This window comes from Manis pentadactyla, chromosome 7, assembly GCF_030020395.1.
Source record: "Manis pentadactyla isolate mManPen7 chromosome 7, mManPen7.hap1, whole genome shotgun sequence".
Lineage (NCBI taxonomy): Eukaryota > Metazoa > Chordata > Mammalia > Pholidota > Manidae > Manis > Manis pentadactyla.
Window position 1 is genome coordinate 144580360 of NC_080025.1, and position 15773 is coordinate 144596132.

General features: G+C 39.6%; 1 protein-coding gene across 1 annotated transcript in view; it reads left to right on the top strand.

Annotated features, from left to right (window-relative positions):
• Positions 1-15773, top strand: part of GALNTL5 (polypeptide N-acetylgalactosaminyltransferase like 5) — a 58493-nt gene that overhangs the window by 29125 nt on the left and 13595 nt on the right. The window contains 2 exon segments of the mRNA XM_057504989.1: positions 94-216; positions 14552-14801. Of these exon segments, the coding sequence (XP_057360972.1) occupies positions 94-216; positions 14552-14801 (373 nt within the window).

The following is a 15773-nucleotide window of genomic DNA, read 5'->3' on the forward strand; positions in this document are numbered from 1 at the left end:
GAATGGCATGATTTGGGGGACTCAATTAAATTGTGATAGATTAAGTTCTATAGTAATAGTTTATAAATCATCAAGTGTTGGATTTTTTTCTAGATGATTTAAAAGAAAAACTAGACCATCACCTGGAAATTTTTCAGGGAAAGATTAAGTTAATAAGAAACAAAAAGAGAGAGGGCTTGATTCGAGCAAGGATGATGGGAGCATCTCTCGCTTCAGGTATGGACATTTCCTTTGGGCCATGGCGCAGTGTCCATGTCACAGAGATCTTCTTGCCGTGCAGAAAGCATTCTCCTGGAGACCCGCCATGTCTCCACGGGCACAGACAGAACGAACACTTGCGTTCCAATCATATGGGTCTTTGACCTTCTTTTGTCTCCAGGTATTCTACTTCAGGTGAAATGCTGTTTTTTTCACATAGAAGGCATTCTGTTGCAGGGGCCATAATATCATCCCTGTTACAGGATGAGTTGCCCCACATACAAACTCTGAGATGGAGTTGTACATGCAGGGAGTCCCCTGGGGGGCTCTTGGGAGCCGTGTCTGTGAGGGGGTCAGGAAACCAGACTTTATGGGGACAGCAAGGCTGTGGAGCAGCCGCCATCCCTGAGGAAACTGTACCTGGGTGGGCCTCTGGGATGAATACAAAGAGGACACGTTTACTGGGAGGAATGTCCATGAGGGATAAAGGGGAGATGAAGAGTGTGGACCAGAAGTGTCTGGTCTGACAGTTGTGAAGGGAGAGGGGGACGCAGGAGGTTTGCCTTGGAAGGGCCTTAGTCTGCTGTGCGGCTCTCAGGCTTGGCTGGGCTGGTGGGGAGCCCCAAGCAAAGGAGCCCTGCCCTGGGCTTGAATGGTCTGCCTCCCGTTCTTCCTCCAGTGTGCTTAGCCACTGGCTGGGAGTCCCCTGGGGACATCGTGGCCTTGGTGTGAATACTGCAGCAGGTTGCAAAGATTTGGAAGCTGTCAGACCCACTTCTCAGAGCAGGTTCTCTTGAGGGTGAGCTGAGTCACCCCCAAAAACGATGCAAAGAGGCCCTGCAGGGAGGCGAGGGGACCAGCTGTGGATGAGGATGGCCCTGTCTGCGAGGAGGGGCAAGGCGGCCCCCGTCCTCTGTCCAGGGCACTTCCTGGGGAGGGACTCGCCTGTGAGCCAGGAGCAGTCGGTACTGCCGGGAGAACGGGTCTGGACGGGGATCTGAGCAGTCAGCTACCAAGCTTCCTGGAAACCTGAGGATCAGTGAGTCACTGCAGAATATTAACCTAGAACCAAAGGAGACAGGTCATGTTTAAGGGCGTTTCATCAGACCGTGCTGTGATCTCATGAGATGTCACACCTCCTGACTGAGTAGAAGGCCAAATAAAAACGAAATTCAATTCTCTTTTTCTATATTGACCTTATCAAGTGAGACATTTTATTTAACTACACAGATAATATATATTCATTGTCTAAAACACAACACAAGCCATGAACACAGCATTAATATACATACGTGTGTGTGCATGTGTGTGTGTGTGTATTCTGGAACTTTTCCCATGACAGTACTTAAGGCTTACCTCAGTTTTCACTGCTGCATAGTATGATTTTCCAGATGGATTCCATATCAAGGATTGCCATAATTTGATTAACCATTTTCATTTGTTACTATTACTCAAAAAAAAAAGCTATACTGGCGATTCTTGTACATATATCTTTGTACAAATGTGTGCTTGTACCTAAGGGATAAATAGCTAACAGTGGAATTGCTAGGCAAAAGGGAATTCTTATTTAAAATTTTGAAGGATACTGCCAAATTGTCCTAAAAAAGACTGCACCAACTCCAGGGCCCCTTCCCTGGAGTCCAGCTAGCACTGGAATATTACCAAACATTCCCAGGTTTGCCAAAGTTGGTTGAAAATTATATCCTTTATTTTCTTGTCATTTCCTTGGTTACTAGCATTGTAGAATATTTTTTTCATATTGTTGCAGATTGTTTATAGGTTTTTCCTGTAATTTTGTCTGTTCATATCCTTTGTCAGTTTTTTGATTAGGTTGTCTTTTTGGTGCTGATTCAACAGTGTCCTTTGCGATCCGGATCCTGTATTATATGCATTGAGAGTATCACTCCCCAGGGTATGGCTTATCTTCCCATCTTTGTTGATGGTGTCTTATGTTGAACTGAAGTGTTTAAGTTCACAAAAATAAATTCATCTCTCACTGGGCGCAGAGCTAGACTGAACTGTCAGTAGGAACGGCCTCGTGACTACCTTTTAAACACATGATACAAGTGCAAGTAATATGTGCCGGGATATAACTATATTTCCTGATCAAGGCTTTTAGGAAGTTGGTTCATCCTCGCCATACTTTATTTCCCCTTCTGGCTGACAAGGGTGGAATGGCTGCTGTGATTTTGGAGGCCATGGGTGGAAGATGGAAGGGCCTCCATCAGCCTGTGCCCCTGAGTGACCCTATGGAGGAGAGAGTCTCTCCTCAACCAGGAACACCGCCTTGGGCTGCTAAACGAGGAGAATAAACTTCTCTTGCGTTCGAGTTGCTGTGCATTTTGGAGTCTTATTATTACAATAGCAACTAGCATTAGCTTAAATAATAAGATAAATTTGTCAGTATTTTTCTTTGTGATTTTTGTATTTTGTGTAAGAAATCCTTCCTTACTCCGAGATCGTGGTGATGCTCTACACTTTTAAAAATTTTGCTTTTTACCTAGCATTGATTAATCTACCTCGAGATGATTGTTTGGGGAATGGTGTAAAGTAAAAATCTAATGTCATTTTTTCCCTTACGGATTACCAGGTGTCCCACGCCATCCACTGAATAGCCCACTCTTCCTCCGAAGATTGCATTGCTACTTCCAACACTTACTACTATACATTCCTGGGTTGATTTCCAGCGTCTCTCTTTTGCTTTAGTATTGTATTTGTATATTTTTAGCCTAATCATATCCTCTCTTGATTACTATAACTTGATAAGAAGGTATGTTTGTATCTGGTGGCACAAGTATTTCCACTTCATTCTGCAAACTTGTCTTAACCAGGATCATCTTAATAAATTCAGGAAAAATCTATTGAGATTTTCATTGGAATTGCACTGAGCTTACAGATTAAAATGGGGGGGAATTTACACTTTTTTACTGATGTCTTCCAATCCTTTTATTTATTCTGATCTACTTTTGTGTTCTTTCAGTAGTGTGTTGTCATTTTCTCCATAGATACCATGTGCAAAGATTTATTCTTGTCTATCTTGATTCTTTGTGTGTGTTTTTTTTTAAGTTGTGATTTGGGATCTTCCTGTTGCATTTTCTAATTGTTATTGATATATAGAATGAGATACTTCTGTATTAAACAGAAACCTCTGTAAACACTCTTCATTGTTAAAGGTTAGTTGGTAGTGTCTCTTGCATTTTTCTATCAACTAAAAGTGGACAGGTTTCCGTATTCCTTTCTAATGCTAAACCAAAGCAGAGATAGTATAGTAGGCATCCTCTCCCTGATCCTGACTTTAGTGGGAACAATTCTAAATTTTCACTTAAATTTTATCTTTACCATTATTAGTTTCCCAGGGCTGTCATAACAAAGTGCCATAAACCAAGTGGCTTAAAACAACAGAAATATTGTCTCTCAGTTCTGGAGACTAGGGGTCCAAAATCAAGGTATCAGCAGGTGCCGTCTGTGAAAACTGTAGCAGAGCATCTCTCCTTGTGGGTCCCTAGCTGCTGGCGGTGGTGGCTGTCAATCACTGGCTTACAACTATGGCATCACTCACATGGCTTGTCCCTGTGTCTGTCTGTGTCCAAATCTCCCTCTCCTTATAAAGACACCAGTCATACGGCCCACCCACCCCACTATGACCTCATCCTAGTCAGTTACATCTGCAATGACTCCATCTCCAAATAAAGTCAGTTCTGAGGTACTGGGGTTAGGACTTGAATAGAGATTTTTGGGGGGCATGATCCAACCCATGATACTACCATAGAGTTTGCTTTGTTTTAGTTTGTTTTTAAGGAGAAGCAAGGAGTCTTATTTTTAAATTTTTTATTTTGAAAATTTTCGAATGCATGGAACTCATAAACCCTCCCCGAGCCTAGATGTTAGTTTATTTATTACAGTAACGGCTCTACACGCATATACTTGCTCCTCTCTCCCCCACCCACATACACACATCTATGTTCAAAAGTAAATTGGTGTATAATTTTTTTTTGTACTGTTTTCTTATAATGAATTGTACGGTTTTTCCTCTTTTCCTTTTTGCTGAATGTCTATATAAGACAGTTCATCTGTGTTTGGGAAGTTATGTAAAATTGGCCTATAAACTGTCCAGGCACTGGTATCTTGTTTGGTCTCCTCTTTCATCCAGTTATTTTTTAAGGAGTGAATTTCAAAATTTCCAAACATAGGGATTTTTAAAAATTGTCTTTTAACTGTTGTATAGTGGTTAGAATCTATGGTGTGTTTTGTTGAGATTTCCTTTGTGTCTTAAAGCTGGGTCAACTTGTCAAAACTTCTATATGTACTTAAAAAGAATGTAGTTTTTCTCTTTTTGGTTGTAGGTTCTAGCTGTATCTCATTTTGTTCATATAGTCTATATTCTTATCCATCTAATTTGACTTGATTTATACATTTCTGATAGAGTTACACTAGCATCTCCAACTGTGGTTGTGGGTCCGTCCATCCATTTCTCCTTGTCATTTTGTCGGGCTTGCTATACTTGCCTGCTGCCTCCCCATCACCCAGCCCGGCACCAGAAATCGTTCCCAGGTTAGAGGCTGCTTATTCCTCGTTTCCTCATCTGTATTAACTCTACTGAGATGCAGTTCACATAAAATGAACTGTACCCACTGAGCGTGAGCATGTGCATGTAGAACCACTACCTCCTGCGGAGACAATCCTTGCATTGTCATGAATCCGCTCTCCCATCCATCCCTCTGCCAGGCTCTGACTTCATCACTTCCTCCTCTCCCTCACTCTACCCAGATGCGCTGACCTTGCTGCTCTGAAAATATCAAGTATACTCCGATCTCAGAGCCTTTACACATGATTGTCCTCTCTGGAATGTTCTTGTATCTGCATGACCTGTTATCTCACTTTGTTCAGTTCTCTGTTCAAATGTCACTTTATCAGAGGCCTTTTGAAACCACCCTATATGAAATAGCAAACCCTTATCTCTCTCCAGCCTCCTTACTCCGATTTTAGTTCCTGGTATTTATTGCCACCTGTCAGCCTGTCCGTGCTGGCGCTGCTCCTCACGACTACTGAGCGGGACTGTGACTCTCTGCTGTGCCCCCGGGAAGTGCAGGCAAATGACAGACTGGGGAGAAAGCTCCAGCGGGGAGGTTGGAAGGCACGGTTTTGCAAAGGAGAGGAGAAAGCTGTTAACAGGAGGCACAAATCTAAAGGAAAAGGGACTTTTTTTTTTTTTTGCATGGGAGCAGAAGCATATGGTGGTAACTGGGAAAGGCCGGTGTTGCTTTGGAATGAAGAATTCATGCAGTTCGGGGGAGAAAGGAGGAACTTTCTCAGTAACATTTCTGGGGAAGCGGCATCTTGTAGGGAGAGTTGGGCTTATAAGGCAAGAACGCTGTAGGATAATTTTACAGAAAAAAATTAGTGTGGGGAAATTTACTCCAAATGAGGGACCTTTGGAAAGGGTAAGAGGTGGTCCACAGTGGAAGAAAACGTTTGGGGAATTAAATACAGGGCAACCTGGGGGCAGGAACACAACAGAGGATCTTCACTGGACTGGTGTGGGTGGTCAGTGGGCGGCCTCACCATTCTGAAAGCAGCAGGGTAACAACATCTGACGTGATGCTCAGGGCTTCATTGTTGCTGCACATTCACACAGAATGAGAAACTATTTTGTAGTCTAGTGTGAAAGCCAGAATAGCACCCTCGCCCCAGGAGGGGGTCCAAATCCCTGGAACCTGTGAATACGTTGCCTTCCTTGGCACACGTGACTATACCATTGAGGGCCTGAGGCAGAGGTTATCCTGGGTTATCCAGACAGGCCACTCTAATCACACGTGCCCTGGAGGACCTTCCGGCTGTGGTCAGAGGGGCAGAGAGACATGGGTGAGAACAACCTCTGCTGCGGTTGGCTTTGAAGGTGGATGAAGGGGACCCAGGAGTGTGGGTGGCCTCTAGAAGCTGGAAAAGACAGAAACAGATTCCCCCTAGAGCCTCCGGAAAGGAATTTAGCCCCACCAAGATCTCAGCTGTAGCCCAGGACGACCCGTGTGGGACATCTGACCCACAGAACCATAAGATCTGACATTTCTGTGGCTTTAAGCCACTAAGTTTGTGGTGAAGAACACTGATTTATCTAGAAAGAGACCTCTCCCTAGGTGGTCGACCTTGAGTTGGAAGGTGCGATCCTCTGACCTCCCGGCAGTTCGGCTGCTCCTGGAATTGCAGCTGCTCAGGCTGACGAGGAAATTTTGCAGGTAGAAGCACGGGCACAGATGCTTTGGGGGAGATGGACCCTTGAGCGGAGCTCTGCAAAGGCTGCTCGGAAAGCGCAGAGGCTGGCTCTTGCCACAGACACCAGAGGGGTGGCTCCCCGTGCCATCAGGGCCCCTCAGCACCCCGGGCCTTGGGCAAGTTGCTTCTCCAAGCCTCTTCTAATCTGTGATGTGCGACTGAGGATATGTAATTCCCGCGGTTGTTGCAATGACTAAATGAGGTAATTATGAGCATTCTTTGTTTAACAACAACTATTAAACAAATGCTTATTATAGAGTGATTAGTACAGATAAATAATTAAAACATAAATATTTATATGCTTCAAAATGATAAAACACATAAAATGAAACTAGGAGAAATACAGGGCAAAAATAATAAAAATATACACTATCAATGGTGGTAAGGCTCTTGGAGATTTTAGAACTCACCGGCCGCGTTTCCCCTTTAAAGGAGCTAAACTCCCAAAAGGTCAGAGACTTTTGTTCTCTGTTCCCAGTCACATAATTCAGAACTCTTACCCACGAATTCTGATTTCCATCAGCCCCCTGCCAGGTTATGGGACTGCAGCAAGCAAATAAAAATTAGAGATTCAAATAATAAAGTCACTGGAGTTATTTTTTACAAAACCCAAATGGCTAAATTTAACAGATTTATTGCGTGAATTAAATGGATATGTTTAGGTATTTTACAAAAGTTAATCATACACTGAAGTACAAAGAGATTCTCTGTAAATTCCCCCAGATTTTGCACACCACATTCTTAAATGTTAGTGCAAAAAACAGGAAAGATAGCAATAACATAAGGTGTAGGTTAATAAAGATGAAAATATCTTACAACCTTAAAAATTATTGCTTTAGAGACCAAATCAAGAATATTTTAATAAGTGATTTAAAAATAAATGCAATGAACTATATTTAAATGTAAAAATGTAGACACTAACTAAAGAAAAGTAGAAAATAAAATGAAGTAAGAAAAGAGACTGAAAATGTTCAGAGATTGGTTCAACAGGCATTTGTTTTCCAAACCAAGGCAACAAACGTCGCAAGCCACTATCCTTAGGAAAAGGTGTGCCGAGACGGCTGCAGGGGAGCAGAAAGCAGGCTCCCATGTGGGGGGAGGCGGAGCGTGCAGGCTTCCCAGTGTTCAACTTTACTGAGCAATCTAGTCATTCTGAACATTCCACAAATATTCTTTGGGAGGAAATATGGGAAAGAACCTTTATCAGCAGATTGGACCTCACCAAGGCCCTGAGGAGAAATCGGCTTTATCTGGGAAGATGATAGCATTTTTAGGCAGGATCCAGATGCATATCTAATAGGTTATCTCTATAAACGATAAATACACAATCCTTTCTATAACTACTGAGGTCAACAAAAGTAGAACTGCTCCATTTCTAACAATAAATTTGAGAGTCCTTCAAAATATACTGTGAGCACAGGAATCAGCTAAGAGGTAGCCCAGCCGCCTTTGTTCTCATTATAGCTTGTAAATCTCCCCCAGAAAATGCTTTCTGACAAATGAAAAGTTTCACTGAAATGTAGGTGCTAGATGGCTTATCCCCACATGCTTTGTAATTTAAAATAGTATTAAGAAAAACCCCATATTATTTTGCTTGGAGTATAAACTTAAGTTACTTTGCAATTTATAATACTATATTTGGGGTCTTTCTAGATCATTCAAATTGTCAAAGTTGAAAATATTTAAATTTTGAAATGCTGAGGGTACGCTATATATGATGAAGACACCACAGGAGAGTACAGAAAGAAAGGTATTTTTTTTTGTTATGGTGGTGGTGGTTTGATTAGTTATTTGGGAAAAATTCTAATCATCTCATACAATTGCCCAAATAGACTCTAGTGGGATTAATTGCTAATTTTATTTTTTAAAATGAAACTATTAAATTATTATAAGAAAATTTTTTAAAAATAGAAAGTATAGATCTTACTATGCTGATGGACAGTGACTGTAATGGGGTGTGTGGTAGGGACTTAATAATGGGGGAGAGTGTAGTAACCACAATGTTGCTCATGTGAAACCTGACCATAAGATTATATTATCAACATACCTTAATAAAAAAAAATAGAAAGTATAGATTCTTACCTGTCCTATGAATAAAGATGAGATTTCAATGCTTAAACCTAATGGAAAAGACAGAGGTGACTACCAACAAAGTAAAACTACTGTAAATAAAAAAATGATAAAATTAAATAACAGTATTATTTAAAAAAATAATAATAATAATAAAGGGAGAAATGTGGGATCCACATATAAATCAAGTATAAAAATCAAACGAATATTCATATTTGACCTGATTGTTTATAGTTCATGATGCGTGATCAAAACCGAAAGTTTCTGTGATGACTGCCCTTGCACTGTTCACCGTGTAAGAACTTATTCACTATGTAAGAATTTGTTCACCATGTAAGAACTTGTTCGTTATGCTTCAGAAGATTGGAGACTGTTGAGAATTAGGCTTGGGGTTGATTAATGATTGTGCATTGAGTCCCCTATACAGAATTTTATTGTTGTTAACAACCATTTGACCAATAAATATAATATATGCCCTCTCAAAAAAAAAAAAACAAAAAACAAAAGTCCATTAGAGAAATAAAATACTTTTCTCAAGCAAAAAAAAAAAAAAAAAAAAATAACAGTAGACTAGGTAAAATGGACTTAGTACAACTAAGATAGGCAAAAAAGTTAATATAAAAAGCCATTTAAAAAACCCATGACTCCAATACCTAAATGAGTAAAGAACACGAACATTTCATTAAGTTCAACCTCATCAGTAATAAAAAAAGATTTCACCAGATGTTATTTCTATTGTTTAAAAAATTTTAATTGAGATACAATTAACATATAACTTTGTATTCATTTTAGGTGTATAGCATGATCATTTGATATATGTATATATTGAGAAATGATCACCACAATGAGTCTAGTTAATATCCATCACCTCACATAACAACAATTTTTTTACGTGATAAGAACTTTTAAGTTTATTCTCTCAGCAACTCTCAAGTATATAATACAGTATGTTACATTGTGACTATCTTCACCCATTTCTCTTCACCCTCCTCAAAGCCCCCCTCTGGCAACCACCAATCTGTTCTCTGAATCTGAGTTTGGTTTGGGTCGTTTTTTTGTTTTTTGTTTTTTTTAGATTCCACATGTAAGTGAGATCATATAGTAGTTGTCTTTGTCTGACTTACTGCACTTAGCATAATGCTCTCAAGCTCCAACTGTGTTCCAAATGGCAGGGTTTCCTTTTCATGGCTGAATAATATTTCACTGTAGTGGAACATTTTTATGTACTACAACTTCTTCATCCCTTCATCTGTTGATGGACACAGGTTGCTTCCATGTCTTGGCTATTCTAAATAACATTGTAGTGAACATGAAGGTGCATATATCTCTTTGAGATAGTGATTTAGCTTCTTTCAGATAAATACCCAGAAGTGTAATTGCTGGATAAAATGATACTTGTATTTTTAATTTTTTGAGGACCCTCCATACAGTTTTCCACAGTGGCTGCACCAATTTACATTCCTACCAACCGTGCACAAGGGTTCCCTTTTCTCCACATCCTCACCAGCATTTAGTATTTCTTATCTTTCGGATAATGGCCATTCAAATGGGTGGGATGTGATAGCTCACTGTGGTTTTGATTTGCATTTCCCTGATGATCAGTGATATGAAGCATCTGTTCATGTACGTATTGGCCATGTGTATATCTTCCTTAGCAGATTTTTGTTGTTGATGTGATATTTCTAAAACATAAAAGTAACCATTTTTTAAGCAAACAATTCAGTAGCATTTAGTACATTCACAATGCTGGGCAGCCACCATCTCTCTCTCATTCCAAAACATTTTTGTAACCCCAAAAGAAAACCCATATCCACCATGGGGATATCCATTAGGCAGTTTATCCCATTTCTCTTCTGCCAGTCCCTGGCAACCACCAATCACCATTCTGTCTCTGGATTTCCTCATTCTGGGTATTTCATATACATGGAGTCATACCTTTGTGTCCAGCTCTTTCACTTAGCATATTTTTGAGATTCATCTACAGTAGCATGTATCAGCACTTCATTCCTTTAGAGCTGAGTAATATTCCATTGTATGGATATACCACAGTTTGTTTCTCCATTCATCTGTTGGTGGACATTTGGGCTGTTCCCACCTTTTGGCTAGTATAAAGAATACAGCTATGAACGTGTGCATACATGTATTTGTTTGGATTCTTTTGAGTGGAATTGGTGGGTCATGATAATTCTGTTTCAACTTTTTAAGGAACTGCCAAACTTTTCCACAGCAGCTGCACCATTTACATTCCCATCGGCAATGTATAAGATGTCCAATTTTCCCACATCCTTGACAATGCTTGTTATTTTGTCTTTTGTTTTTTGTTTTTTTTTTAATCCTAGCCACCCTAGTAGATATGAAGTAGTACCTCACTGTAGTTTTAATTTGCATTTCCTTAAGGACTAATGGTGTTTAGCATCCTTTCTAGTCCTTATTGGCTCTTTGTATGTCTTTGGAGAACCAGATGTTATTTTTCACCTAACGAATCAGCAGACATGACTTTAAAATGTTGATATTATGTAATGTCACAGAAGCTATTTTAAGTGAAAAATGCTAAGTGTTGAACACTATGTGTGCTACCAATAGTATAAAAAATTGTTTTCAAACTGGAACTCTTTTTAGCTCAGTTTTGATTGAAGACAACAGGGTTATATTCTAGAGTGAGTTGTCAGACACACCACCATAAAGAAACTTCAAAACAGGCATCTGAGAACCCATAAGGTAACTCAGCCACAGTGAGTCAGATTGTTAGAATTAGAGATGATTTTTGGAGAAAACTGCTCATTGAAGCCTGGTGAGAAGGACTTGATATGAATTTCCTGTATTGATGATTCAGCACATTCTCAGACATCAATACAACAGAACTGATAATATACTGGAAGCGAGGAGAAGCGAACTGCTGTTGGCTTCTTGCCAGGGAATCAAAAGCATAAACAGACTGTGGCTATAGCTGCAGAACGAGAGGCACTCGCTTCCATGTTAGGCTCTCTGTTGATGACAGAATCTGCTCAGGTGGTGGGTGTTGCAGTGAGAGAGCAATACAGACCACCTTAGGTCATGTCTGGTGGGCTCTCTAGAAGGATGGACAGTTCTGAGCAGGAAAGAAGCTAGAGGTAGAACACAGGATCCTAGGTTGCTGTGGAGGGAATCTGAACCACCCCAATAAGATGCATTTACCTGGTTTATGGGAACTGCAGATAAGAGCCCAGCAGGGATTTGGAGGGAGGGTCCTCAAAATTACTATGCCAGCCACACCATTAAGAGAAGGAGCCTGCTCCAAGACTCCCTGCTGTCTCACCAAACAAGAGCTTTTCCACCCCATTTCCTTCTCTCTCACCCCACTTTGGCTGTCAGTGAGGTCAGAAACCACAGGTAACAAGTGGGGAGGGAGAAGAAGAAGGAAGAGAGAAGACGACTCAATCCAAAAGCAAGTGACCTTCCTGCAAAGCAACCCAGCTGTGGGGGAAGGGACAGTCAGCAGTTCTGCACGCAGCCAGGGAAGTTTTGATTGTAACGTGCGATTGAAAATTGTAATTGCTGAACTTGTGTTTTCCACTCTAAGTGACAATTACACTTTTGACTAACCCAAGAGTAGTCAGAGAAGTCCTGGGGCCTGCTCTGGTTTGTAACCAAGGGCAGGGAAAGGACCCTTCCTCCCTGTGGATTTAAAGGAACAAAATTAAGTTGCTTTTCCCAAGAATCCTGCTTATTCAAGGAACTGGTTGAACAAATACACATGAGTGTTTGCCAATACGAATAGAGACTATTTTTGGATGGATAGATAAGAAACCAGTGATCTGAGCTGAGGGATAAAGTTTATATCATTTTTAATGATTTAAACTTCTGTTGTGAATTACAGATGAGAAAAGGTGCATTTTATAGAAATATTTGGAGGATGTGTTTTTTCTTTCCAATTTGACTCTTTCCTAATGATTTTAATAGTTCTATTGAGATATAATTCACATGCCATACAATTTACCCATTTAAAGTATGCTGTTCTATCTATACAGACTTAACCTATTCTAGACATTTCATGTAATAGAATTATACAATATGTGGTCTTTTGTGACTGGCTCCTTTTTCTTAGCATAATAGTTTCAAGGTTCATCCATGTTGCAGCATATATCAGTACTTCCTTTTTATTGCCAAATAATATTCCATTGTGTGACTCTACATCTTGTTAATCCATTCATCCATTGATGGATGGATGAACATTCATGTTCATCTGCTGCTATGAACATTCATGTACAAGCTTTTGTGTGAGCATAAGTTTCATTTCTCTTGGGTGTATGTATACCTAGGAATTCAATTACTGGGTTATATTATAACTCTATGTTTAACTTTTGAGGAACTGCCAAATCTTGAAAGTGACTACAACATTTTACATTCCCATCAGCAATGGACAAGTGTCCCAATTTCTCCACAATCTCCCAACACTTGCTATTGCCTGTCTTTTGGTTATAGCTATCCTGGTGGATGTGAGGTGATCTCTTATTGTGATTTTGATTAGCATTTCCCTAATGACTAATGACAGTGAGTACCTATTCACATGCTTATCACCCATTCTATTATCCATATCTATATCCCAGTATATCTATTTTTGATATACTGTATGTTTATCATCCATATCTATATCCCAGTATATCTATTTTTGGAAAAATGTCTATTCAAATCCTTTACCTATTTCTAAAAAATTAAGTCGTCCTTTTATTATTGAGCTGTAAAGTCCCATATATATTCCAGATACAAGTCCTTTATCTGATATATAATTTACAAATAATTTCGACCATTTTGTGAATTTTTTTTCGATTTCCTTGATGCTATCTGTTTAAACACAAAAGTTTTTAATTAGATGAAGCCCTATTAACGTTTTGTTTTGTTGCTGGTATTTTTGGTGTCATATCTAAGAAACCATCTAACCTAAGGTCATGAAATGTATGCCAATGTTTTCTTCTAAGAGTTTTCTATTTTTAGGTTTAGCTTTTCAGCCCTATGAATGATCTGACTTAATTTTTGTGTTTAGTCTGATACAAGGAGTCCAGCTTCTTTTTCATGAGGCTGTTGAGTTGTTTCAGGAACATATATTGAAAAGACTATTCTTCCCCCATTGACTTATCTTGGAACCCTTGTCAAAATCATTTGACTGCAGATGTTTGGTTTATTTCTGCACTCTCTATTCCTTTGGTCTATATGTTTGTCTTTATGCTGTATCATACTGTGTTAATTATGATAGCTTTGTAGTAAGTTTTGAAATCCAGAAGTCCTTCAGCTTTGTTTTTTTGCAAGATTGTTTTAGTTAATGTGGATCCCTTGCCTTTCCATGTGAATTTTAGGATGAATTTCTGCAAAAAAAGAGCCAGGTGGGTAGGATTCTGATTAAGGATTGCATTAAATCTGTAGATCAATTTGGGGACTACTGTCATTTTAACAATACTAAGTTATGGCATTTTTTCAGAGTTTCCTATGATTCTATATTGGCAACTGAGAAAGTGCAAACTCTGCACCTGAATTTTGAGGTCGCTCCCAATCTGAGCCTATCCATGTGCTTTAACAGCACGTATTCTTTACTTTGGTCATGCCATGTTCTCTAAGTAGAATAGACCCTCATGAGCAAAAATAATTACGCATCTTTGCATCCCAAGCGGTATACTAAATAACCAAAGTAGGCATCCTCACAGCAAACATTTGCTAAATTGAGTTGATCAATCAAAGCCAACCTAAAATGGTCCTTTTTAATTGACGGCCAGTTCATTTCCACCTGCTTCTTTAGAATCTCCCCTAAACCACTCTCTAACCTACAGTTCACCAGCTTCTTCTGAACACTTCTGACACATGATGCCCCGCATTTTGGGGACAAAACAAGGTATGTGTTCCTTGTCTCCCCCCAATGAAATTGAAAGCACCTTATGAGTCAAACACAGTAAATGCTCAACAAATACTCATTGTGTTGTACTTTGATCTGGGTTGTGATGTTTCATCCATGTGCACTAACACTAGCCTGTTCCTGCCTCCCCAGGGGACGTTCTGGTGTTCCTGGATAGCCACTGGGAGGTAAAGAAAGCATGGCTGGAGCCCCTGCTGTATGCCATCGCCAAGGACCCCAAAACGGTGGTGTGTCCTCTGATAGATGTCATTGACCACGTGACCCTGGAATACCAGCCATCACCTTTCATAAGGGGAGCTTTCAACTGGTATCTACAATTTAAATGGGATAATGTTTTCTCTTATGAGATGGATGGACCAGAAGGACCCACTACACCCATCCGGTGAGATTTCTTCTGGTTTAGGGGATAAAACATATATGTACTGGGACTTGGGGAAAAAAGATGAAGCTTTCACATATTATTCATTTGATTTCTTGGGCTTCATGAAGAGAAATATTTTGTTATTCATCTTGTTCTTAAAAGTCTATAATAATAGAACTTGGTAGCTTTTGTGTTTCTTCAGTTGTAAATGAGCACAGTTAGAACATCACCATGGTTGGTATCTCTCAGATTCCAGCTGCCCATCGTTAGAATGTGGACTTGGTTGTCAGGAGCAAGTTGTATTTTATGAGTTAAATTTCAGTACTGTGAATAGCCCAGAAAAAGTAGATATCTTTGCCAAATTCATATATAAAACATTTATCCAAGGGCTTCCATCTGTAACTTTATAGGTTGAGATTGATGTGATTTTCCTTGATCATTAGTCTTGGAAAATGCATTTCTAAATGTGAGAACAATTTCAATGTTATGACTTTTAACTTCATTTATGAGGCTATTTCTGAAGAGACTTCCTCCCCACATGATAACTTTGACACCAGGCTCGTTTTTCTTCTACTATTAATTTCTTTGCTTCATAAACCTTACAAGTAAATTTTTTAAGACTATAGCCTAGTAAGTCTTTGATCTTCACCTGTATTCTAATTTAGCTAGAGCTGTGTAATATTGTGCAGGTTACTTAACTTCTCTGTACCTTATTTCCTTATCTGTAAAGTCTAGAGAATAATAATAATTCACAGGGTGGTTATGAGATTTAAATTTCTTTATATCAAACCTTAGAACACTATCTGTCCATAATGGGCATGACACAAATGTTAGCTATTTTGTAATTGTTGGCTATTATTATTCCTACAGCCATAGCCTAGACCTTCATCTTCTAAATTACCAGACAGCTCTCTCTCTGGCCAAAACCTTGGATCTTTCTAGCTTTTTCCTGCTCTGCTCCACCAACACTTGCCCTTGAACATCATCAAGAAT